The 26,375-nt window shown below is 47.3% G+C and overlaps 2 protein-coding genes and 1 long non-coding RNA gene across 3 annotated transcripts; 1 reads left to right on the top strand and 2 right to left on the bottom strand.

Moving 5' to 3' along the window:
- Positions 1-4,132: 4,132 nt before the first annotated feature.
- On the bottom strand, positions 4,133-8,511 carry LOC139652992 (GATA zinc finger domain-containing protein 14-like). The gene is made up of 7 exons (XM_071529930.1): positions 8,459-8,511; positions 8,082-8,381; positions 7,074-7,595; positions 5,958-6,668; positions 5,307-5,855; positions 4,912-5,207; positions 4,133-4,146 (listed from the first exon to the last, which is right to left on the bottom strand). The coding sequence occupies exons 1-7, from the start codon at positions 8,509-8,511 to the stop codon at positions 4,133-4,135; spliced, it is 2,445 nt and encodes an 814-aa protein (XP_071386031.1).
- Positions 8,512-8,773: 262 nt separating this feature from the next.
- LOC139653001 (uncharacterized) lies at positions 8,774-9,681 on the bottom strand. Its single transcript, XR_011695981.1, has 3 exons — positions 9,594-9,681; positions 9,030-9,086; positions 8,774-8,906 (listed from the first exon to the last, which is right to left on the bottom strand). It is a non-coding gene; the product is annotated as an uncharacterized lncRNA (long non-coding RNA).
- Positions 9,682-12,430: 2,749 nt separating this feature from the next.
- LOC139652994 (GATA zinc finger domain-containing protein 14-like) lies at positions 12,431-26,276 on the top strand. The gene is made up of 23 exons (XM_071529931.1): positions 12,431-12,438; positions 13,028-13,488; positions 14,849-14,955; positions 15,518-15,642; positions 15,785-16,093; positions 16,550-16,624; positions 17,039-17,367; positions 17,516-17,580; positions 17,983-18,033; positions 18,875-18,933; positions 19,016-19,132; positions 19,286-19,521; positions 20,945-21,027; positions 21,518-21,576; positions 21,845-22,141; positions 22,373-22,528; positions 23,942-24,228; positions 24,467-24,543; positions 24,627-24,760; positions 24,812-24,964; positions 25,112-25,347; positions 25,544-25,677; positions 25,914-26,276. The coding sequence occupies exons 1-23, from the start codon at positions 12,431-12,433 to the stop codon at positions 26,274-26,276; spliced, it is 3,921 nt and encodes a 1,306-aa protein (XP_071386032.1).
- The last annotated feature ends 99 nt before the right edge of the window (positions 26,277-26,375 follow it).

Here is a 26,375-nt window from a genome sequence, read left to right on the forward strand (position 1 = left end):
TTCCTGTTTGAAAACACAATTTTTCATCGTCATTAGTTAAATGGAAATAAAATGAAAAAAAGCTCAAATTCTATGGAAAACTGAAGAATACACTACAATACACTACTAACTTTAAGACATGTTTCACTGAAACTCAGAATTTTTTTAAGTTAGTATTCTTCTCGATATCTGCAGGGCTTATGTTCATCACTGAGTCAGTTATAACACATTTTAAAACAATGTTTTTGTATTGAGATTCATGTTTTGCAAGGAGCCATGGGCTTATCAGTATGTCAGCTACATGAAGTAATAAACCTCTTTAAGTTAAAAAAAAAAATCAATCAATAGCTGTAATTATATACACATAACACACATAATAACTGTAACACTAAAAATAGACATTGAACTAATTTCTAAATTCTTCTAATTTCTTCTACACACAACAAATAAATTGTTTAACTGGACAAGAAATATTACAATTGTACATGGTTTCAAATATGCAATTTTTTAATCATTGAAATACTTACTGATTTTGTCTGGGCTTGAATGGTGTCCAACACAGTGAATGAAGCTGTGATGATTCTGTGTGTCAGTATTCTGTATTCTTTGCTCTTTTCTTCTTGGTGTCCTCTGTTGTGAAGACAGCAGCTTTTATAAGCAGGCACAGTAGGTGAGATGACATCAGAGTGACGACAAAGACTTGAACAAAATAGAATTATGAGTGATAATGATAACGTTTACCTTTCCCTAGTTAAGGTGTTGGCCTCAACACTTTGATTACTCATTCAGTATTCTTTTGTTTAGGTACAACTGTGATGGTGAAGATGAGAAACTTGTTGAGTGACATTTCTCCACATGATGTGACAAAATATTCTAACTGAGTGAGTATGACACTGGGTACATACTGTAACGGTCATCCTGCTGTTATCATACGTCAGTTAGGGCATTCTGTCCTAATTTGATAATTCTTCACTGAACTCTATAGGAAGACCAGTTTATAAACACTACATTACTGAAGGGTCTATGTACAGTGTGAAGTACATTGGCAAAAAGCTGATAAGTTCTCTTTCTCGCTTGAGGCCCAGACTTCCAGTCAGCCACATACCCAAAACTCTGGTCTGGAATTCTTAGCAAGCATTATGACAGACTGATCAATCCTCAACATCCTCATACCTATAAGTTTAAGTTAAATTCATTTCTTGACCCTGCAAACATACCTGTAGGATTTGGAATCAAGACTTAATCTCTAGAAATTATAGATCCAGATCACCACCAAAATCAAATCAATTTGTTTTGTGGCCCAAGGCTGATCTGTCCACCGAATTTGATGGAAATTGGTTTAAAAGTTTTGAGCTATCCTGCTGACAGACAGACAAACAAACAAATGGGCGAAAACATACATTCGTACTTCATATTTTATTGCTCTAATTGCTGTTTTGTTTTATTGTTCTATTATGATTTTTATTTATTTATCTTTTATTTCTTCTTATGCTATTTTACTTAGGCCTATTACTATTATTTTTTATTAGTTTTCTGTGAAGCACATTAAACTGCTTGTGCATGAAATGTGCTATATAAATAAAGTTTGACTTGACTTGACTACTGAAATAAATCAAAATTTTCACACAACGGGCCAAAATGTGCTTAAAATGCGCCTATTTTTGGTCACAAGGAGGCACCAAATGAATAAAATCAGTGTTCAGCCTGAACAGTGAGGTGATGAAATGAAACTTTATTGATAACCCTGAGGAAATGAGGTCAGCAAAAGCAATAGGATTCAGCAGGGAAAAAGACAAATAGCAATATATAAAAGCAAGATAAAAATAAGCAAATGTGTATCTGTATGAATGCTTCACAGTCATACAGATCAGGGGCTCAACATAACTGTCACTGTCAAAATAGGAAAAGAGCCATACAAGGCTTACTTCAGGCACTTGAAGTTACTGAACATTAGAGCAGTGATTGTCAACCTTTTTCATATCAAGGACCCCTAATTTAGTCCACATTAGAGCCACGGACCCGCATTTGTTGAGATCTGGTATCTCAAATCCAAATCTGAGAATATTTTTGTTGTTAGATATGATTTGTCCAGACTATCTGTATTGTAGGTAGAGAGAAAACAGTGAAACTATGATCAAAACAGTCATTCTGCTACATTCTCTAATTGTGTTAACTTATTGTAAATGTAATAATGGTGAAGTTTAACAATTCATCAGTTTGCTGGGGACCCCCTGGAACCCCCTCAAGGACCTCTGGTGGACCCCAGACCCCACATTGAGAACCATTGCATTAGAGATGGTAATCGTTTGGGGAAATTATGACAAAGGGAAACGTACTGGATTTCCAAATGTGATACTTCTGTATATTCAGGTTTTAATGAAGAAAGTGCAGACCGTTTTCTGTGAATCAAAAATTGTTGTGAACGTAATTGAATGCGTACATGTAATACTATATTTATGCTGTATGTTTACCTGATGGGAGTGACTAATTGATTGTGATTTGTGTGTCTTTAGAACCAGGTGGATGTTTCTTAGGTTCACACCCTCTCCGGCCTCGCCCTGAGGGAGAGCCTGTGTGGTCGAAACCGGTTGGCATTTTTATGCCCTGGATATGCCTTAATTTGAAATGACGGCTTTTAAATTTTACCCTCCTTCTCCGTGTAAGCGGGCCTGAAGTAAACCATGTGTGTGTGTTTAAGTAATACATGAATGCTAAACTTTACAACACGTATACCAAATTACATAAATAAACACTATTCACGTTAGGCAATGTTTGTTGTGACTTGTTGTGATTTAATGCCAGGATATGATAATATATGAAGAGTTAGGGTTTACATTTACATAATACATTGGCATTACCAAACAACATTACTTAATGCAGTGGTTTATTGTGCATTTAATATGAACTCATCTTGTCACTGTTCATGCTTAATTCATCTTAGTAAACACGCACATTTCGCAATTTTGTTGTACTTGTACAATGACAATAAAGGAAATCTTGAATCTTAGTTAACATTATTAACAAACATGTATAACAACATTAATTCATGCAGTTGTTTATGTGCATTTAACATGAACTCATCTTTGTTAATGTTGTTATTCATGTTTAATTCATGTTAGTAAATGCATTAGTTAACATTAGCTAATGAACACTTAATGTAAAGTGTTTCCACTATCACTGTCTTGTTAACACATCTGTCTTGCACAATAGCTAAGATCACATGGGTAGTAGTTAGTAGTGACCATTTCAACACATTTTTTGTGTCCAAATGTTTTTATTACTTTTAAAATTCTTAGAGGACAAGGGTGAACTAAAGGACAAACTGTTGGCAAACTGACATTGCTCCATCCGTGTCTGCAATAACCTTACTTTTATAATCTTTCGAATAATCTATCTAATGTACTGTATATATCTGTGGAAATCACAGCATGAGTTCACCTGTTCAACTGACATAATTCTCTCAGCACCAACAAATAATACACACTTTAAGGTTCCACTTGCTTTGGCCAACATAAGCAAGTCCACATGGAAATGAAATCAGATAAATGACATGAGTAGATTTGCAGTTTCTGAGCTGTCTGAAATGGATCTTTCTTCCTTTCTCTCTTTCACCCCTGTCTGTATATTAGCAAGACAGCTCAAAAAGTTACCAGTGGATTTGGCTAAATCTGGTGGACAGTCAGTCCTTGGCCCAAGGGCCAGTTGATTAGATTTTGGTGGTTATCCTGATCTGGGATTTTCGATGATTAGCATTTTTCAGCCATAACTACCACATGTTCCTGTGTTGTTGGGATGGGAAGTCTGACATCCAAGTCAGCTGCTAAACAGCATTACATTCACAAACTATTTTCTCAGAGAATCAAACAGACAAACGATAAACAAATGCTTGTAACACTTTTTTATTGCATGGCAACAATGTGGTCCTTACTATGCAATTACATAGTATTTAAAAATAATAGTCACGTCTGATTTAAAACATAATATCTGGGAGTACATATTTACAATGTAAAAACCATGCACTGGCCTTGGGTAGCTCTCTCTCTCAACTAAATTAAATTAAATTAAATTAAATTAAATTAAATTAAATTAAATTAAATTAAACTTGTTTAATTGGCATGAATGTCATAAGAATGTCACAATATTGCCAAAAGGTCTAAGAACAATGAACTAAAAAAGAAACAATTCATCTTACAGAGTAAATAGTGAATACATCACTAAATATGACAAAATCAATTCAGATGGTAAAATAAACAGATGAATATTACAGTTTGGAAGATAAATAAACAAAATAATTAATTGTTGTACGATCTCTTTCTCTCTCTCTCTCTCTCTCTCTCCCTGTCTCTCTCTGTCACACACACACACACACACACACACACACACACACACACACACGCACACACACACAAAATAAATAAAAATAAAATAAATTAGGATTAGGATAATAAATTGACATATAATATTGTCACTTCTACTTCAGTTTTGGTCACTTCATATACAGCATTAGAATTGGAATCAATTTCAACAACTTGAATGAAGCAAATTTGCTATCACAACCAAAATGATTGAAATGAGACTGGTTTTGTTGTTGATTGCAGAGGAGGCAGCAGTGGTTGCTGCTGTTGTTGCTGCTGCTGTTGTTGCTGCTGTTGTTGCTGCTGCTGTTGCTGCTGCTGTTGCTACTGCTGTTGTTTCTGCTGCTGTTGCTGCTGCTGTTGCTGCTGATGTTGCTGCTGCTGTTGTTGCTGCTGCTGTTGCTGCTGCTGTTGTTGCTGCTGCTGTTGTTGCTGCTGCTGTTGCTGCTGCTGTTGCTGCTGTTTCTGCTGCTGTTGCTGCTGCTGCTGTTGCTGCTGCTGCTGATGTTGCTGCTGCTGTTGTTGCTGCTGTTGTTTCTGCTGCTGTTGTTGCTGCTGTAGTGCCAGCTGTGATTACCGTGGCACCAGCTGTGGTTGTCATGCCAGCAGCTGTGATTGTTGTGCCAGCAGCTGTGGTTGCTGTGGCACCAGCTGATGTTGTCACGCCAGCAGCTGTGGTTGTCGTGGCACCAACTGTTGTTGCTGTTGCTGCTGTGGTTGCTGTGGCACCAGCTGACGTTGTCACGCCAGCAGCTGTGGTTGTCGTGGTACCAACTGTTGTTGCTGCTGCTGCTGTGGTTGTTGGCGAAGCTGTGGTTGTCATGCCAGCAGCTATGATTGTCGTGGCACCAGCTGTGGTTGCCGTGGCACCAGCTGTGGTTGTTGGGGCACCAGCTGTGGTTGTTGGTGAAGCTGTGGTTGTTGAGCCAGCAGCTGTGGTTGCTGTGGCACCAGCTGTGGTTGTTGGGGCACCAGCTGTGGTTGTTGGTGAAGCTGTGGTTGTTGAGCCAGCAGCTGTGCTTGCTGAGCCAGAAGCTGCAGTTGTTGTGACACCAGCTGTGGTTGTCATGCCAGCAGCTATGGTTGTCGTGGCACCAGCTGTGGTTGCCGTGGCACCAGCTGAGGTTGTTGGGGCACCAGCTGTGGTTGTTGGTGAAGCTGTGGTTGTTGAGCCAGCAGCTGTGCTTGCTGAGCCAGAAGCTGCAGTTGTTGTGACACCAGCTGTGGTTGTCATGCCAGCAGCTATGGTTGTCGTGGCACCAGCTGTGGTTGCCGTGGCACCAGCTGAGGTTGTTCGGGCACCAGCTGTGGTTGTTGCTGCTGCTGTGGTTGTTGGTGAAGCTGTGGTTGTCATGCCAGAAGCAACGGTTGTTGTGGCACCAGCTGAGGTTGTTGAGGAAGCAGCTGTGGTTGTTGGTGAAGCTGTGGTTGTTGAGCCAGCAGCTGTGCTTGTTGAGCCAGAAGCTGCAGTTGTTGTGGCACCAGCTGTTGTTGTTGCTGCTGCTGTGGTTGTTGGTGAAGCTGTGGTTGTTGTGGCACCGGCTGTGGTTGTTGTGGCCCCAGCTGTGGTTGTTGCGGCCCCAGCTGTGGTTGTTGTGGCCCCAGCTGTGGTTGTTGTGGCACCGGCTGTGGTTGTTGGTGAAGCTGTGGTTGTTGTGCCAGCAACTGTGGTTGTTGGTGAAGCTGTGGTTGTAGTGGCACCGGCTGTGGTTGTTGTGACCCCAGCTGTGGTTATCGTGGCAGCAGCTGTGGTTGTTGGTGAAGCTGTGGTTGGCATGGCAACAGCTGTGGTTGTTGCTGCAGCTGTGGTTGTCGTGGCAGCAGCTGTGGTTGTCGTGGCAGCAGCTGTGGTTGTTGTGGCTCCAACCGTGGTTGTTGCGGCACCGGCTGTGGTTGTTGGTGAAGCAGTGGTTGTTGTGCCAGCAGCTGTGGTTGTTGGTGATGCTGTGGTTGCTGTGGCCCCAGCTGTGGTTGTTGTGGCAGCAGCTGTGGTTGTTGGTGAAGCTGTGGTTGTTGCTGCAGCTGTGGTTGTTGCTGCAGCTGTGGTTGTTGTGGCCCCAACTGTGGTTGTTGTTGCACCGGCTATGGTTGTTGGTGAAGCTGTGGTTGTTGTGCCAGCAACTGTGGTTGTTGGTGAAGCTGTGGTTGTTGCTGCAGCTGTGGTTGTTGCTGCAGCTGTGGTTGTCATGGCAGCAGCTGTGTTTGTTGCCACAGAAGTGGTTGTCATGGCAGCAGCCGTGTTTGTCGTGGCAGCAGCCGTGGTTGTCATGGCAGCAACTGTGGTTGTTGCTGCAGCTGTGGTTGTTGGTGAAGCTGTGGTTGTCGTGGCCCCAGCTGTGGTTGTTGTGGCACCGGCTGTGGTTGTTGGTGAAGCTGTGGTTGTCGTGGCCCCAGCTGTGGTTGTTGTGGCACCGGCTGTGGTTGTTGGTGAAGCTGTGGTTGTTGGTGAAGCTGTGGTTGTCATGGCAGCAGCTGTGGTTGTTGCCGCAGCTGTGGTTGTCATGGCAGCAGCCATGTTTGTCGTGGCAGCAGCCGTGGTTGTTGCTGCAGCTGTGGTTGTTTCTGCAGCTGTGGTTGTTGGTGAAGCTGTGGTTGTTGCTGCAGCTGTGGTTGTTGCTGCAGCTGTGGTTGTTGCTGCAGCTGTGGTTGTCATGGCAGCAGTGGTTGTCATGGCAGCAGCCGTGTTTGTCGTGGCAGCAGCCGTGGTTGTCATGGCAGCAACTGTGGTTGTTGCTGCACCTGTGGTTGTTGGTGAAGCTGTGGTTGTCGTGGCCCCAGCTGTAGTTGTTGTGGCACCGGCTGTGGTTGTTGGTGAAGCTGTGGTTGTTGCTGCAGCTGTGGTTGTTGGTGAAGCTGTGGTTGTTGCTGCAGCTGTGGTTGTTGCTGCAGCTGTGGTTGTTGCTGCAGCTGTGGTTGTCATGGCAGCAGTGGTTGTCATGGCAGCAGCCGTGTTTGTCGTGGCAGCAGCCGTGGTTGTCATGGCAGCAACTGTGGTTGTTGCGGCAGCTGTGGTTGTTGGTGAAGCTGTGGATGTCGTGGCCCCAGCTGTAGTTGTTGTGGCACCGGCTGTGGTTGTTGGTGAAGCTGTGGTTGTTGCTGCAGCTGTGGTTGTTGCTGCAGCTGTGGTTGTTATGGCAGCAGTGGTTGTCATGGCAGCAGCCGTGTTTGTCGTGGCAGCAGCCGTGGTTGTCATGGCCCCAGCTGTGGTTGTTGTGGCACCGGCTGTGGTTGTTGGTGAAGCTGTGGTTGTTGTGCCAGCAGCTGTGGTTGTTGGTGACGCTGTGGTTGTCGTGGCACCGGCTGTGGTTGTTGTGGCCCCAGCTGTGGTTGTTGTGGCAGCAACTGTGGTTGTTGGTGAAACTGTGGTTGTTGTGACACCAGCTGTGGTTGTTGGTGAAGCTGTGGTTGTTGTGCCAGCAGCTGTGGTTGTTGGTGAAGCTGTGGTTGTTGTGGCCCCAGCTGTGGTTGTTGGTGAAGCTGTGGTTGTCGTGGCAGCAGCTGTGGTTGTTACTGCAGCTGTGGTTGTCGTGGCAGCAGCTGTGGTTGTTGCTGGAGCTGTGGTTGTTGCTGTAGCTGTGGTTGTTGCTGCAGCTGTGGTTGTTGGTGAAGCTGTGGTTGTTGTGGCACCAGCTGTGGTTGTTGTGGCACCAGCTGTGGTTGTTGGTGAAGCTGTGGTTGTTGTGGCACCAGCTGTGTTTGTTGTGGCACCAGCTGTGGTTGTTGGTGAAGCTGTGGTTGTCGTGGCACCGGCTGTGGTTGTTGTGGCAGCAGCTGTGGTTGTTGCTGCAGCTGTGGTTGTCGTGGCAGCAGCCGTGGTTGTTGCCGCAGCTGTGGTTGTTGCTGCAGCTGTGGTTGTTATGGCAGCAGTGGTTGTCATGGCAGCAGCCGTGTTTGTCGTGGCAGCAGCCGTGGTTGTCATGGCCCCAGCTGTGGTTGTTGTGGCACCGGCTGTGGTTGTTGGTGAAGCTGTGGTTGTTGTGCCAGCAGCTGTGGTTGTTGGTGACGCTGTGGTTGTCGTGGCACCGGCTGTGGTTGTTGTGGCCCCAGCTGTGGTTGTTGTGGCAGCAACTGTGGCTGTTGGTGAAACTGTGGTTGTTGTGACACCAGCTGTGGTTGTTGGTGACACTGTGGTTGTTGTGGCCCCAGCTGTGGTTGTTGGTGAAGCTGTGGTTGTCATGGCAGCAGCTGTGGTTGTTACTGCAGCTGTGGTTGTCGTGGCAGCAGCTGTGGTTGTTGCTGGAGCTGTGGTTGTTGCTGCAGCTGTGGTTGTTGCTGCAGCTGTGGTTGTTGGTGAAGCTGTGGTTGTTGTGGCACCAGCTGTGGTTGTTGGTGAAGCTGTGGTTGTTGTGGCACCAGCTGTGGTTGTTGGTGAAGCTGTGGTTGTCGTGGCACCGGCTGTGGTTGTTGTGGCAGCAGCTGTGGTTGTTGCTGCAGCTGTGGTTGTCGTGGCAGCAGCCGTGGTTGTTGCCGCAGCTGTGGTTGTCGTGGCAGCAGCCGTGGTTGTCATGGCAGCAACTGTGATTGCTGCTGCAGCTGTGGTTGTTGATGAAGCTGTGGTTGGCGTGGCAGCAACTGTGGTTGTTGAGGAAGATTGTGTGTTGAGAACGATAGATCAGTGTCACATTTAGTCTCACAGTCTCACATTTAGAACTAATTTAATGATTTAGTTGGGAATACATTAGTTTGTTCACTTACCAATAAACAGAAGAAGGATAGCACAAATCTTCCCAATCATTGTGAATGATTTATTTCCTGTTTGAAAACACAATTTTTCATCGTCATTAGTTAAATGGAAAAATTTTTTAAAAAAGCTCAAATTCTATGGAAAACTGAAGAAGACACTACAATACACTACTACTACAACTGCTACTCAGTATTTTTTTTAACTTAGTATTCTTCTCGATATCTGCAGGGCTTATGTTCATCACTGAGTCAGTTATAACACATTTTAAAACAATGTTTTTGTATTGAGATTCATGTTTTGCAAGGAGCCATGGGCTTATACTGTATATCAGTTTAAGTATGGCAGCTACATGAAGTAATAAACCTCTTTAAGTTAAAAAAAAAAATCAATCAATAGCTGTAATTATATACACATAACACACGTAATAACTGTAACACTAAAAATAGACATTGAACTAATTTCTAAATTCTTCTAATTTCTTCTACACACAACAAATAAATTGTTTAACTGGACAAGAAATATTACAATTGTACATGGTTTCAAATGTGCAATTTTTTAATCATTGAAATACTTACTGATTTTGTCTGGGCTTGAATGGTGTCCAACACAGTGAATGAAGCTGTGATGATTCTGTGTGTCAGTATTCTGTATTCTTTGCTCTTTTCTTCTTGGTGTCCTCTGTTGTGAAGACAGCAGCTTTTATAAGCAGGCACAGTAGGTGAGATGACATCAGAGTGACGACAAAGACTTGAACAAAATAAAATTATGAGTAATGTTTTTCTTTCCCTAGTTAAGGTGTTGGCCTCAACAAATGAATTGCTCATTCAGTATTCTTTTGTTTAGGTATAACTGTGATGGTGAAGACGAGAAACTTGTTGAGTGACATTTCTCCACATGACGTGACAAAATATTCTAACTGAGTGAGTATGACACTGGGTACATACTGTAACGGTCATCCTGCTCTTATCATACGTTAGTTAGGGCATTCTGTCCTAATTTGATAATTCTTCACTGAACTCTATAGGAAGACCAGTTTATAAACACTACATTACTGAAGGGTATTACTGAAGGGTCTATGTACAGTGTGAAGTACATTGGCAAAAAGCTGATAAGTTCTCTTTCTCGTTTAAGGCCCAGACTTCCAGTCAGCCACATACTCAAAACTCTGGTCTGGAATTCTTAGCAAGCATTATGACAGACTGATCAATCCTCAACAAAATGATTGATAAATTGATTGATAATTGATAAAATTCTTACATCTAAAAACTAGAAGGCACTTAGAGAGCGCAAGCCTCCTAGCCAGGTATCCAGCCGCTATGAATCGCAGTTTTCAGCACTCTTTGATTCTTATGAATCGCCATGCAAAGAGTGCTGAAAACTGCGATTCATAGGGGCTGGATACCAGGCTACAAGCCTCCACCAATGCTTAACAATTCTAATACTTGCTATAACACTTCAAACCTATAAGTTTAAGTTGAATTCATTTCTTGACCCTGCAAACATACCTTTAGGATTTGGAATCAAGACTTAATCTTTGTTAGTTTCAAAGTTATGGCTAAAAATAAATAAATGATAATTATCTAATGGTAGAAATCGTAGATCCAGATCACCACCAAAATCAAATCAATTTGTTTTGTGGCCCAAGGCCGATCTGTCCACCAAATTCGATGGAAATTGGTTTAAAAGTTTTGAGCTATCCTGCTGACAGACAGACAAACAAACAAATGGGCAAAAACATAACCTCCATGGCAGAGGTAATAAATTAATAAGGGTTGTCTTGCCTTTTTCACAGTTTTCTTTAAACGACCAAGGTTTAATCAGAGTTTCACTCACACTAACATACTTTATGCCATTTGGTGACCACTTTGATGGATGGCCTCAGTGGGAATCAATCTCTTAATTCTGGCAGCGTTAGTGCCATGCTTTACCCACTGAGTTAAACAGCACACACTGTTGTCCTACATCTCTGTACTCACGATGCTACTCTTTATATTAATTTTCCTGTTTTATTTTAATATAGACAATATAGTGAAGTCAACAGAGTGAGCTGAAGGTTGAACCGACTGGTTGAACTGTAATACTGTGGATTAGAAATTCTGACTCATTTTTGTCAGTTGACCACACCTAAACTACTACACCTGTATTGTAAAGAACAAATAGCCTTTCACCAGATTGAATAATAAGAGACTGAACAATCTTTACAGAAATTATTTTGGCAAGATTACTGTTGATAAATATTTTTTTACCTGTGATGAGTCTCTTACCTTTTTCACAGAGTTTGTTACACTCACAAATTGTTCTTTTTGGGCTAAATGGTACTCAGAGCACTGGTCCTTTAATTATTTTCCCTTTTCAGGTTGTTTCATTTCATTAATTATCAGAGGAGGCATGGAGGAGAAAACTATTCAGTATTTCAGTATTTCAAGGGGGAAAAAACTGCAGCCCCCAAAATGATTAATGAATTATTAATTTTAATGAATGAATTTTAATTAATTTTAATGAATCATATATGATGTAATCAGTTAACGGTTTACAAATGTATTTCTCTAATATTTTCATCAGGAATGGTAGTTTTGCAGATGTAATCCAATAATGTAGCTTTTTTTTTTAACCTTTATAATTTTGTAAGAAAGAGTTGAAAATAGCTAATAACTTAATAACATTAACAATACAATACCCTATCATCTGTTTGCCGCTGTGCCTCGTAATGTACATGGACTTGAGTATTTCTAAGCTGATTTTCCAAAATGGTTATATGAGAAATTGATCACGTATTGATGAATTACAGTGTATGTATGTTATTATATAAAGATTGACCCTTTGAACTGTTTTAAAATAACATACTCGATTTTACAGTTTGAACGTATTCTGTTTAATGTTAACTCACAATAAAAATAATATGTAAAATACAAATTTTACACTTTTTCTCTGTTATATATTGACTCACAATTACATGCACAATGCAAAATCTCCCTACCATAGCGACAATTGCAATATACCATTTATCATGACAGGTCCCAATATCAACACACCTGATGTGTCACATACCAAGGTGCTTATTTTTATCTAACTAAAACATATAATGTGTAATGATGTATGTGCCTGTCTACTGGAGAACAAACTGAATCATTGAGTATAAATGAGCTGTGTCCCACACCTTAAAGTGGGAGGAAAAACACACAGGGCATGTTTTTATTTCGTTGACGTTAGTACGCACTCATATGTCACCCCTCATACTGTACCTGATTATATAAGAGTATATATAACAGTAGATGAGACCAATAAGCAAAGCGCAAAGAAGGATACCAAAAGGAGAGAATAACTGACTGACTTCATAGAATCAAAGAGCATCACAGCATTCACTGGAGAGGACATCATTCAAGCCCAGCAAAAATCAGTGAGTATTTCAATGATGAATATGTATGCAATTTCTATTTCTACTTTTACTCTTTCAATTCAAAGTATACTTCTATGAACTTTGGTGTTACAGTAATTATGTGCTTATATATACTGTATGTATGTGTAGAAAATTATAGTATGTATATATAAACTGTATGTTCTGATCAGTCTTTATCATGTATAATGAGATATACTGTAATAAAGCATGTAACACATGATTCAAGCTCAGTCTAATTTCAAATACAAGTCTACTTTTCATATACCAAATGAAGATGTTGATGTTTCAGATCACAAAGAAACCTTTAAAAATGATTGGGAAAATTTGTATCAGCCTCCTCCTGTTTGTTGGTAAGTCCAACCAAGCTATTTCCAGATAAGATATTAAATTAAAAATGGAAAAACCATGACACTAATGGGAAACACATCTATCATTCTCAACTGAAAATAGCATCTGGCAGCACAACCACAGCTGCCCCAACAACTACGACAGCTGCCCCAACAACTACGACAGCTGCCCCAACAACTACAGCTGCCCCGACAACTACTACAGCTGCCCCAACAACTACTACAGCTACCCCAACAACTACTACAGCAGCCCCAACAACTGCAGCTGCCCCAACAACTACTACAGCAGCCCCAATAACTACGACAGCTGCCCCAACAACTACTACAGCCGCACCAACAACTACGACAACTGCCTCAACAACTACTACAGCAGCCCCAACAACTACAGCTGCCCCAACAACTACTACAGCTGCCCCTACAACTACGACAGCTGCCCATACTTCTACAGCAGCCCCAACAACTACAGCTGCTTCAACAACTACTACAGCAGCCCCAACAACTACAGCTGCCCCAACAACTACTACAGCTGCCCCTACAACTACGACAGCTGCCCAAACAACTTCTACAGCAGCCCCAACAACTACTACAGCTGCCCCAACAACTGCTACAGCTGCCCCAACAACTACAGCTACCCCAACAACTACAGCTACCCCAATAACTACAGCTGCCCCAACAACTACAGCTGCCCCAACAACTATTACAGCAGCCCCAACAACTGCTACAGCTGCCCCAACAACTACAGCTACCCCAATAACTACTACAGCTGCCCCGACAACTACGACAGCTGCCCCAACAACTAGTACAGCAGCCCCAACAAATGCTACAGCTGCCCCAACAACTACAGCTGCCCCAATAACTACTACAGCTGCCCCGACAACTACTACAGCTGCCCCGACAACTACGACAGCTGCCCCGACAACTATGACAACTGCCTCAACAACTAATACAGCAGCCCCAACAACTGCTACAGCTGCCCCAACAACTACAGCTGCCCCAACAACTACAGCTGCCCCGACAACTACTACAGCTGCCCCGACAACTACTACAGCTGCCCCAACAACTACTACAGCTACCCCAACAACTACTACAGCAGCCCCAACAACTGCAGCTGCCCGAACAACTACTACAGCTGCTCCAACAACTACTACAGCAGCCCCAACAACCAGTACAGCTGCCCCAACAACTGCTAGAGCTGCCCCAACAACTACAGCTGCCCCAATAACTACTACAGCTGCCCCGACAACTTCGACAGCTGCCCCAACAACTAGTACAGCAGCCCCAACAAATGCTACAGCTGCCCCAACAACTACAGCTGCCCCAATAACTACTACAGCTGCCCCGACAACTACTACAGCTTCCCCGACAACTACGACAGCTGCCCCGACAACCATGACAACTGCCTCAACAACTAATACAGCAGCCCCAACAACTGCTACAGCTGCCCCAACAACTACAGCTGCCCCGACAACTACTACAGCTGCCCCGACAACAACTACAGCTGCCACAATAACTACTACAGCTGCCCCGACAACTACGACAGCTGCCCCGACAACTATGACAACTGCCTCAACAACTAATACAGCAGCCCCAACAACTGCAGCTGCCCGAACAACTACTACAGCTGCTCCAACAACTTCTACAGCAGCCCCAACAACCAGTACAGCTGCCCCAACAACTGCTACAGCTGCCCCAACAACTACAGCTGCCCCAATAACTACTACAGCTGCCCCGACAACTACGACAGCTGCCCCAACAACTAGTACAGCAGCCCCAACAAATGCTACAGCTGCCCCAACAACTACAGCTGCCCCAATAACTACTACAGCTGCCCCGACAACTACGACAGCTGCCCCGACAACTATGACAACTGCCTCAACAACTAATACAGCAGCCCCAACAACTGCTACAGCTGCCCCAACAACTACAGCTGCCCCAATAACTACTACAGCTGCCCCGACAACTACGACAGCTGCCCCAACAACTAGTACAGCAGCCCCAACAACTGCTACAGCTGCCCCAACAACTACAGCTGCCCCAACAACTACAGCAGCCCCAACAACTGCAGCTGCCCGAACAACTACTACAGCTGCTCCAACAACTACTACAGCAGCCCCAACAACCAGTACAGCTGCCCCAACAACTACTACAGCTCCCCCAACAACTATGACAGCTGCCCCAACAACTACTACAGCTGCCCCAACAACTACTACAGCTACCCCAACAACTACTACAGCAGCCCCAACAACTGCAGCTGCCCGAACAACTACTACAGCTGCTCCAACAACTACTACAGCAGCCCCAACAACCAGTACAGCTGCCACAACAACTACTACAGCTCCCCCAACAACTATGACAGCTGCCCCAACAACTACTACAGCTGCACCAACAACTACGGCAGCTGCCCCAACAACTACTAGAGCAGCCCCAACAACTACGACAGCTGCCTCAACAACTACTACAGCAGCCCCAACAACTACAGCTGCCTCAACAACTACTACAGCTGAACCAACAACTACTACAGCTGCACCAACAACTACGACAGCTGCCTCAACAACTACTACAGCAGCCCCAACAACTACAGCTGCCCCAACAACTACTACAGCTGCCCCTACAACTACGACAGCTGCCCAAACAACTTCTACAGCAGCCCCAACAACTACTACAGCTGCCCCAACAACTACAGCTACCCCAATAACTACAGCTGCCCCAACAACTACAGCTACCCCAATAACTACAGCTGCCCCAACAACTACAGCTGCCCCAACAACTATTACAGCAGCCCCAACAACTACTACAGCAGCCCCAACAACTGCAGCTGCCCGAACAACTACTACAGCTGCACCAACAACTACGACAGCTGCCCCAACAACTACTAGAGCAGCCCCAACAACTACGACAGCTGCCTCAACAACTACTACAGCAGCCCCAACAACTACAGCTGCCTCAACAACTACTACAGCTGAACCAACAACTACTACAGCTGCACCAACAACTACGACAGCTGCCTCAACAACTACTACAGCAGCCCCAACAACTACAGCTGCCCCAACAACTACTACAGCTGCCCCTACAACTACGACAGCTGCCCAAACAACTTCTACAGCAGCCCCAACAACTACTACAGCTGCCCCAACAACTACAGCTACCCCAATAACTACAGCTGCCCCAACAACTACAGCTACCCCAATAACTACAGCTGCCCCAACAACTACAGCTGCCCCAACAACTATTACAGCAGCCCCAACAACTACTACAGCAGCCCCAACAACTGCAGCTGCCCGAACAACTACTACAGCTGCTCCAACAACTACTACAGCAGCCCCAACAACCAGTACAGCTGCCCCAACAACTGCTAGAGCTGCCCCAACAACTACAGCTGCCCCAATAACTACTACAGCTGCCCCGACAACTACGACAGCTGCCCCAACAACTAGTACAGCAGCCCCAACAAATGCTACAGCTGCCCCAACAACTACAGCTGCCCCAATAACTACTACAGCTGCCCCGACAACTACTACAGCTGCCCCGACAACTACGACAGCTGCCCCGACAACCATGACAACTGCCTCAACAACTAATACAGCAGCCCCAACAACTGCTACAGCTGCCCCAACAACTACAGCTGCCCCAACAACTACAGCTGCCCCGAGAACTACTACAGCTGCCCCGACAACAACTACAGCTGCCACAATAACTACTACAGCTGCCCCAACAACTACTACAGCTGCCCCGACAACTACGACAGCTGCCCCGACAACTATGACAACTGCCTTAACAACTAATACAGCAGCCCCAACAACTGCAGCTGCCCGAACAACTACTACAGCTACTCCAACAACTTCTACAGCAGCCCCAACAACCAGTACAGCTGCCCCAACAACTGCTACAGCTGCCCCAACAACTACAGCTGCCCCAATAACTACTACAGCTGCCCCGACAACTACGACAGCTGCCCCAACAACTAGTACAGCAGCCCCAACAAATGCTACAGCTGCCCCAACAACTACAGCTGCCCCAATAACTACTACAGCTGCCCCGACAACTACTACAGCTGCCCCGACAACTACGACAGCTGCCCCGACAACTATGACAACTGCCTCAACAACTAATACAGCAGCCCCAACAACTGCTACAGCTGCCCCAACAACTACAGCTGCCCCAACAACTACAGCTGCCCCGACAACTACTACAGCTGCCCCGACAACAACTACAGCTGCCACAATAACTACTACAGCTGCACCAACAACTACGACAGCTGCCTCAACAACTACTACAGCAGCCCCAACAACTACAGCTGCCCCAACAACTACTACAGCTGCCCCTACAACTACGACAGCTGCCCAAACAACTTCTACAGCAGCCCCAACAACTACTACAGCTGCCCCAACAACTACAGCTACCCCAATAACTACAGCTGCCCCAACAACTACAGCTACCCCAATAACTACAGCTGCCCCAACAACTACAGCTGCCCCAACAACTATTACAGCAGCCCCAACAACTACTACAGCAGCCCCAACAACTGCAGCTGCCCGAACAACTACTACAGCTGCTCCAACAACTACTACAGCAGCCCCAACAACCAGTACAGCTGCCCCAACAACTGCTAGAGCTGCCCCAAAAACTACAGCTGCCCCAATAACTACTACAGCTGCCCCGACAACTACGACAGCTGCCCCAACAACTAGTACAGCAGCCCCAACAAATGCTACAGCTGCCCCAACAACTACAGCTGCCCCAATAACTACTACAGCTGCCCCGACAACTACTACAGCTGCCCCGACAACTACGACAGCTGCCCCGACAACCATGACAACTGCCTCAACAACTAATACAGCAGCCCCAACAACTAATACAGCAGCCCCAACAACTGCTACAGCTGCCCCAACAACTACAGCTGCCCCAACAACTACAGCTGCCCCGACAACTACTACAGCTGCCCCGACAACAACTACAGCTGCCACAATAACTACTACAGCTGCCCCAACAACTACTACAGCTGCCCCGACAACTACGACAGCTGCCCCGACAACTATGACAACTGCCTTAACAACTAATACAGCAGCCCCAACAACTGCAGCTGCCCGAACAACTACTACATCTGCTCCAACAACTTCTACAGCAGCCCCAACAACCAGTACAGCTGCCCCAACAACTGCTACAGCTGCCCCAACAACTACAGCTGCCCCAATAACTACTACAGCTGCCCCGACAACTACGACAGCTGCCCCAACAACTAGTACAGCAGCCCCAACAAATGCTACAGCTGCCCCAACAACTACAGCTGCCCCAATAACTACTACAGCTGCCCCGACAACAACTACAGCTGCCCCAATAACTACTACAGCTGCCTCGACAACTTCTACAGCTGCCCCGACAACTACGACAGCTGCCCCGACAACTATGACAACTGCCTCAACAACTAATACAGCAGCCCCAACAACTGCTACAGCTGCCCCAACAACTAGTACAGCTGCCCCGACAACAACTACAGCTGCCACAATAACTACTACAGCTGCCCCAACAACTACTACAGCTGCCCCGACAACTACGACAGCTGCCCCGACAACTATGACAACTGCCTTAACAACTAATACAGCAGCCCCAACAACTGCAGCTGCCCGAACAACTACTACATCTGCTCCAACAACTTCTACAGCAGCCCCAACAACCAGTACAGCTGCCCCAACAACTGCTACAGCTGCCCCAACAACTACAGCTGCCCCAATAACTACTACAGCTGCCCCGACAACTACGACAGCTGCCCCAACAACTAGTACAGCAGCCCCAACAAATGCTACAGCTGCCCCAACAACTACAGCTGCCCCAATAACTACTACAGCTGCCCCGACAACAACTACAGCTGCCCCAATAACTACTACAGCTGCCTCGACAACTTCTACAGCTGCCCCGACAACTACGACAGCTGCCCCGACAACTATGACAACTGCCTCAACAACTAATACAGCAGCCCCAACAACTGCTACAGCTGCCCCAACAACTACAGCTGCCCCAATAACTACTACAGCTGCCCCGACAACTACTACAGCTGCCCCGACAACTACGACAGCTGCCCCGACAACTATGACAACTGCCTCAACAACTAATACAGCAGCCCCAACAACTGCTACAGCTGCCCCAACAACTACAGCTGCCCCAACAACTACAGCTGCCCCGACAACTACCACAGCTGCCCCGACAACAACTACAGCTGCCCCAATAACTACTACAGCTGCCCCGACAACTACTACAGCTGCCCCAACAACTACTACAGCTACCCCAACAACTACTACAGCAGCCCCAACAACTGCAGCTGCCCGAACAACTACTACAGCTGCTCCAACAACTACTACAGCAGCCCCAACAACCAGTACAGCTGCCCCAACAACTACTACAGCTCCCCCAACAACTATCACAGCTGCCCCAACAACTACTACAGCTGCACCAACAACTACGACAGCTGCCCCAACAACTACTAGAGCAGCCCCAACAACTACGACAGCTGCCTCAACAACTACTACAGCAGCCCCAACAACTACAGCTGCCCCAACAACTACTACAGCTGCCCCTACAACTACGACAGCTGCCCAAACAACTTCTACAGCAGCCCCAACAACTACTACAGCTGCCCCAACAACTACAGCTACCCCAATAACTACAGCTGCCCCAACAACTACAGCTACCCCAATAACTACAGCTGCCCCAACAACTACAGCTGCCCCAACAACTATTACAGCAGCCCCAACAACTGCTACAGCTGCCCCAACAACTACAGCTACCCCAATAACTACTACAGCTGCCCCGACAACTACGACAGCTGCCCCAACAACTAGTACAGCAGCCCCAACAAATGCTACAGCTGCCCCAACAACTACAGCTGCCCCAATAACTACTACAGCTGCCCCGACAACTACGACAGCTGCCCCGACAACTATGACAACTGCCTCAATAACTAATACAGCAGCCCCAACAACTGCTACAGCTGCCCCAACAACTACAGCTGCCCCAACAACTACAGCTGCCCCGACAACTACTACAGCTGACCCGACAACTACTACAGCTGCCCCAACAACTACTACAGCTACCCCAACAACTACTACAGCAGCCCCAACAACTGCAGCTGCCCGAAGAACTACTACAGCTGCTCCAACAACTACTACAGCAGCCCCAACAACCTGTACAGCTGCCCCAACAACTGCTAGAGCTGCCCCAACAACTACAGCTGCCCCAATAACTACTACAGCTGCCCCGACAACTACGACAGCTGCCCCAACAACTAGTACAGCAGCCCCAACAAATGCTACAGCTGCCCCAACAACTACAGCTGCCCCAATAACTACTACAGCTGCCCCGACAACTACTACAGCTGCCCCGACAACTACGACAGCTGCCCCGACAACCATGACAACTGCCTCAACAACTAATACAGCAGCCCCAACAACTGCTACAGCTGCCCCAACAACTACAGCTGCCCCAACAACTACAGCTGCCCCGACAACTACTACAGCTGCCCCGACAACAACTACAGCTGCCACAATAACTACTACAGCTGCCCCAACAACTACTACAGCTGCCCCGACAACTACGACAGCTGCCCTGACAACTATGACAACTGCTTCGACAACTAATACAGCAGCCCCAACAACTGCAGCTGCCCGAACAACTACTACAGCTGCTCCAACAACTTCTACAGCAGCCCCAACAACCAGTACAGCTGCCCCAACAACTGCTACAGCTGCCCCAACAACTACAGCTGCCCCAATAACTACTACAGCTGTCCCGACAACTACGACAGCTGCCCCAACAACTAGTACAGCAGCCCCAACAAATGCTACAGCTGCCCCAACAACTACAGCTGCCCCAATAACTACTACAGCTGCCCCGACAACTACTACAGCTGCCCCGACAACTACGACAGCTGCCCCGACAACTATGACAACTGCCTCAACAACTAATACAGCAGCCCCAACAACTGCTACAGCTGCCCCAACAACTACAGCTGCCCCAATAACTACTACAGCTGCCCCGACAACTTCTACAGCTGCCCCGACAACTACGACAGCTGCCCCGACAACTATGACAACTGCCTCAACAACTAATACAGCAGCCCCAACAACTGCTACAGCTGCCCCAACAACTACAGCTGCCCCAACAACTACAGCTGCCCCGACAACTACCACAGCTGCCCCGACAACAACTACAGCTGCCCCAATAACTACTACAGCTGCCCCGACAACTACGACAGCTGCCCCGACATCTACAGATGCCCCAACAACTAGTACAGCTGCCCCAACAACTACAGCTGCCCCAATAACTACTACAGCTGCCCCGACAACTACTACAGCTGCCCCGACAACTACGACAGCTGCCCCGACAACTATGACAACTGCCTCAACAACTAATACAGCAGCCCCAACAACTGCTACAGCTGCCCCAACAACTACAGCTGCCCCAATAACTACTACAGCTCCCCCGACAACTTCTACAGCTGCCCCGACAACTACGACAGCTGCCCCGACAACTATGACAACTGCCTCAACAACTAATACAGCAGCCCCAACAACTGCTACAGCTGCCCCAACAACTACAGCTGCCCCAACAACTACAGCTGCCCCGACAACTACCACAGCTGCCCCGACAACAACTACAGCTGCCCCAATAACTACTACAGCTGCCCCGACAACTACTACAGCTGCCCCGACAACTACGACAGCTGCCCCGACAACTATGACAACTGCCTCAACAACTAATACAGCAGCCCCAACAACTGCTACAGCTGCCCCAACAACTACAGCTGCCCCAACAACTACAGCTGCCCCAACAACTACCACAGCTGCCCCGACAACAACTACAGCTGCCCCAATAACTACTACAGCTGCCCCGACAACTATTACAGCTGCCCCGACAACTACGACAGCTGCCCCGACAACTATGACAACTGCCTCAACAACTAATACAGCAGCCCCAACAACTGCTACAGCTGCCCCAACAACTACAGCTGCCCCAATAACTACTACAGCTGCCCCGACAACTACGACAGCTGCCCGAACAAGTAATACAGCAGCCCCAACAACTGCTACAGCTGCCCCAACAACTACAGCTGCCCCAACAACTACAGCAGCCCCAACAACTGCAGCTGCCCGAACAACTACTACAGCTGCTCCAACAACTACTACAGCAGCCCCAACAACCAGTACAGCTGCCCCAACAACTACTACAGCTCCCCCAACAACTATGACAGCTGCCCCAACAACTACTACAGCTGCCCCAACAACTACTACAGCTACCCCAACAACTACTACAGCAGCCCCAACAACTGCAGCTGCCCGAACAACTACTACAGCTGCTCCAACAACTACTACAGCAGCCCCAACAACCAGTACAGCTGCCCCAACAACTACTACAGCTCCCCCAACAACTATGACAGCTGCCCCAACAACTACTACAGCTGCACCAACAACTACGACAGCTGCCCCAACAACTACTAGAGCAGCCCCAACAACTACGACAGCTGCCTCAACAACTACTACAGCAGCCCCAACAAATACAGCTGCCTCATCAACTACTACAGCAGCCCCAACTACTACAGCTGAACCAACAACTACTACAGCTGCACCAACAACTACGACAGCTGCCTCAACAACTACTACAGCAGCCCCAACAACTACAGCTGCCCCAACAACTACTACAGCTGCCCCAACAACTGCAGCTGCCCGAACAACTACTACAGCTGCTCCAACAACTACTACAGCAGCCCCAACAACCAGTACAGCTGCCCCAACAACTACTACAGCTCCCCCAACAACTATGACAGCTGCCCCAACAACTACTACAGCTGCACCAACAACTACGACAGCTGCCCCAACAACTACTAGAGCAGCCCCAACAACTACGACAGCTGCCTCAACAACTACTACAGCAGCCCCAACAACTACAGCTGCCTCATCAACTACTACAGCAGCCCCAACTACTACAGCTGAACCAACAACTACTACAGCTGCACCAACAACTACGACAGCTGCCTCAACAACTACTACAGCAGCCCCAACAACTACAGCTGCCCCAACAACTACTACAGCTGCCCGTACAACTACGACAGCTGCCCAAACAACTTCTACAGCAGCCCCAACAACTACTACAGCTGCCCCAACAACTACAGCTGCCCCAATAACTACAGCTGCCCCAACAACTATTACAGCAGCCCCAACAACTACGACAGCTGCCCCAACAACTAGTACAGCAGCCCCAACAACTGCTACAGCTGCCCCAACAACTACAGCTGCCCCATTAACTACTACAGCTACCCCGACAACTACGACAGCTGCCCCAACAACTAGTACAGCAGCCCCAACAACCAGTACAGCTGCCCCAATAACCACTACAGATGCCCCGACAACTACTACAGCTGCCCCCACAACTACGACAGCTGCCCTGACAACTATGACAACTGCGTCAACAACTAATACAGCAGCCCCAACAACTGCAGATGCCCCAACAACTACTACAGCTTCCCCAACAACTACTACAGCTGCCCCAACAACTACAGCTGCTCCAACAACTACAGCTGCCACATCAACTACTACAGCAGCCCCAACAACTACGACAGCTGCCCCAACAACTAGTACAGCAGCCTCAACAACCACAGCTGCCCCAACAACTAGTACAGCAGCCCCAACACTTACTACAGCTGCTCCAACAACTACTACAGCAGCCCCAACAACTACTACAGCAGCCCCAACAACTACTACAGCAGCCCCAACAACTACTACAGCAGCCCCAACAACCAGTACAGCTGCCCCAACAACTACTACAGCTACCCCAACAACTACGACAGCTGCCCCAACAACTACTACAGCAGCCCCAACAACCAGTACAGCTGCCCCAACAACTACTACAGCTACCCCAACAACTACGACAGCTGCCCCGACAACTACAGCTGCACCAACAACTACTACAGCTGCCCCAACAACTACTACAGCAGCCCAAACAACTACAGCTGCCCCAACAACTACTACAGCAGCCCCAACAACTACTACAGCAGCCCCAACAACTAGTACAGCAGCCCCAACAACTACATCTGCCCCAACAACTACTACAGCTGCCCCAACAACTACAGCTGACCCAAAAACTACTACAACTGCCCCAACAACTACTACAACTGCCCCAACAATTACTACAGCTGCCCCAACAACTACTACAGCTGTCCCAACAACTACAGCTGCCCCAACATCTGCTACAGCTGCCCCAACAACTACAGCTGCCCCAACAACTACTACAGCAGCCCAAACAAATACGACAGCTACCCCAACAACTGTGACAGCTGCCCCAACAACTACTACAGCTGCCCCAACAACTACGACCGCTGCCCCAACAACTACTACAACTGCCCCAACAATTACTACAGCTGCCCCAACAACTACTACAGCTGCCCCAACAACTACAGCTGCCCCAACAACTACTACAGCTGCCCCAACAACTACGACAGCAGCCCCAACAACTACGACAGCTGCCCCGACATCTACAGCTGCCCCAACATCTATTACAGCAGCCCCAACAACTACAGCTGCCCCAACAACTACGACTGCTGTACCAACAACTACTACAACTGCCCCAACAATTACTAAAGCTGCCCCAACAACTACAGCTGCCCCAACAACTGCTACAACTGCCCTAACAATTATTACAGCTGCCCCAACAACTACAGCTGCCCCAACAACTATTACAGCAGCCCCAACAACTACGACAGCTGCCCCAACAACTACAACAGCTAACCAAACAACCGTGACAGCTGCCCCATCAACAACAGCTGCCCCAACAACTACTACATCTGCCCTTACAACAACAGCTGCCCCAACAACTACTAGAGCAGCCCCAACTACAGCATCCCCAACAACCAGTACAGCACCCCCAACAGCTGCCCAAACAACTACTACAGCTGCGCTAACAACAGCTGCCCCAACAACTACTACAGAAGCCCCAACTACAGCAGCCCTAACAAGTAGTACAGCACCCTCAACAACTACAAAAGCTGCCCCAACAACTACTACAGCTGCCCCAACAACTACAGGTGTCCCAACATCTACTACAGCTGCCTCAACAATTATGACAGCAGCCCCAACAACTACTACAGCTACCCCAACAACTGCGACAGCTGCCCTGACAACTACTACAGCCGCCCCAACTTCAGCTGCCCAAACAACTAGTACAGCTGCCCCGAAAACTACTACAGCTGCCCCAACAACTACTACAGCTGCCCCAACAACTACAACTGCCCAAACAACTACTACACCAGCCTCAAAAACTAGTACAGCAGCCGCAACACCTACAGCTGTCCCAACAACTACTATAGCTGCCCCAACAACTACAGCTGCCCCAACAACTTCCCCAACAACTACAACAGCTGCCCCAACAACTACAGCTGCCTCAACAACTACTACAGCTGCCCCAACAACTACAGCTGCCCCAACAACTGCCCTAACAATTATTACAGCTGCCCCAACAACTACAGCTGCCCCAACAACTATTACAGCAGCCCCAACAACTACGACAGCTGCCCCAACAACTACAACAGCTACCCAAACAACCGTGACAGCTGCCCCATCAACAACAGCTGCCCCAATAACTACTACATCTGCCCTAACAATAACAGCTGCCCCAACAACTACTAGAGCAGCCCCAACTACAGCATCCCCAACAACCAGTACAGCACCCCCAACAACTACAGCTGCCCAAACAACTACTACAGCTGTGCTAACAACAGCTGCCCCAACAACTACTACAGAAGCCCCAACTACAGCAGCCCTAACAAGTAGTACAGCACCCTCAACAACTACACCTGCCGCAACAACTTCTACAGCTGCCCCAACAACTACAAAAGCTGCCCCAACAACTACAGCTGCCCCAACAACTACAGGTGTCCCAACATCTACTACAGCTGCCTCAACAACTATGACAGCTGCCCCAACAACTACTACAGCTGCCCCAACAACTGCGACAGCTGCCCTGACAACTACTACAGCCGCCCCAACTTCAGCTGCCCAAACAACCAGTACAGCTGCCCCGAAAACTACTACAGCTGCCCCAACAACTACTACAGCTGCCCCAACAACTACAACTGCCCAAACAACTACTACACCAGCCTCAAAAACTAGTACAGCAGCCGCAACACCTACAGCTGTCCCAACAACTACTATAGCTGCCCCAACAACTACAGCTGCCCCAACAACTGCCCCAACAACTACAACAGCTGCCCCAACAACTACAGCTGCCTCAACAACTACTACAGCTGCCCCAACAACTACAGCTGCCCCAACAACTGCCCTAACAATTATTACAGCTGCCCCAACAACTACAGCTGCCCCAACAACTATTACAGCAGCCCCAACAACTACGACAGCTGCCCCAACAACTACAACAGCTACCCAAACAACCGTGACAGCTGCCCCATCAACAACAGCTGCCCCAACAACTACTACATCTGCCCTAACAATAACAGCTGCCCCAACAACTACTAGAGCAGCCCCAACTACAGCATCCCCAACAACCAGTACAGCACCCCCAACAACTACAGCTGCCCAAACAACTACTACAGCTGCGCTAACAACAGCTGCCCC

This window comes from Centroberyx affinis, unplaced genomic scaffold (assembly GCF_046629955.1).
Source record: "Centroberyx affinis isolate AG114_WGS23_722 - 3 ecotype Tasmania unplaced genomic scaffold, CSIRO-AGI_Caff_v1 ptg001852l_1, whole genome shotgun sequence".
NCBI classification, from domain to species: domain Eukaryota; kingdom Metazoa; phylum Chordata; class Actinopteri; order Beryciformes; family Berycidae; genus Centroberyx; species Centroberyx affinis.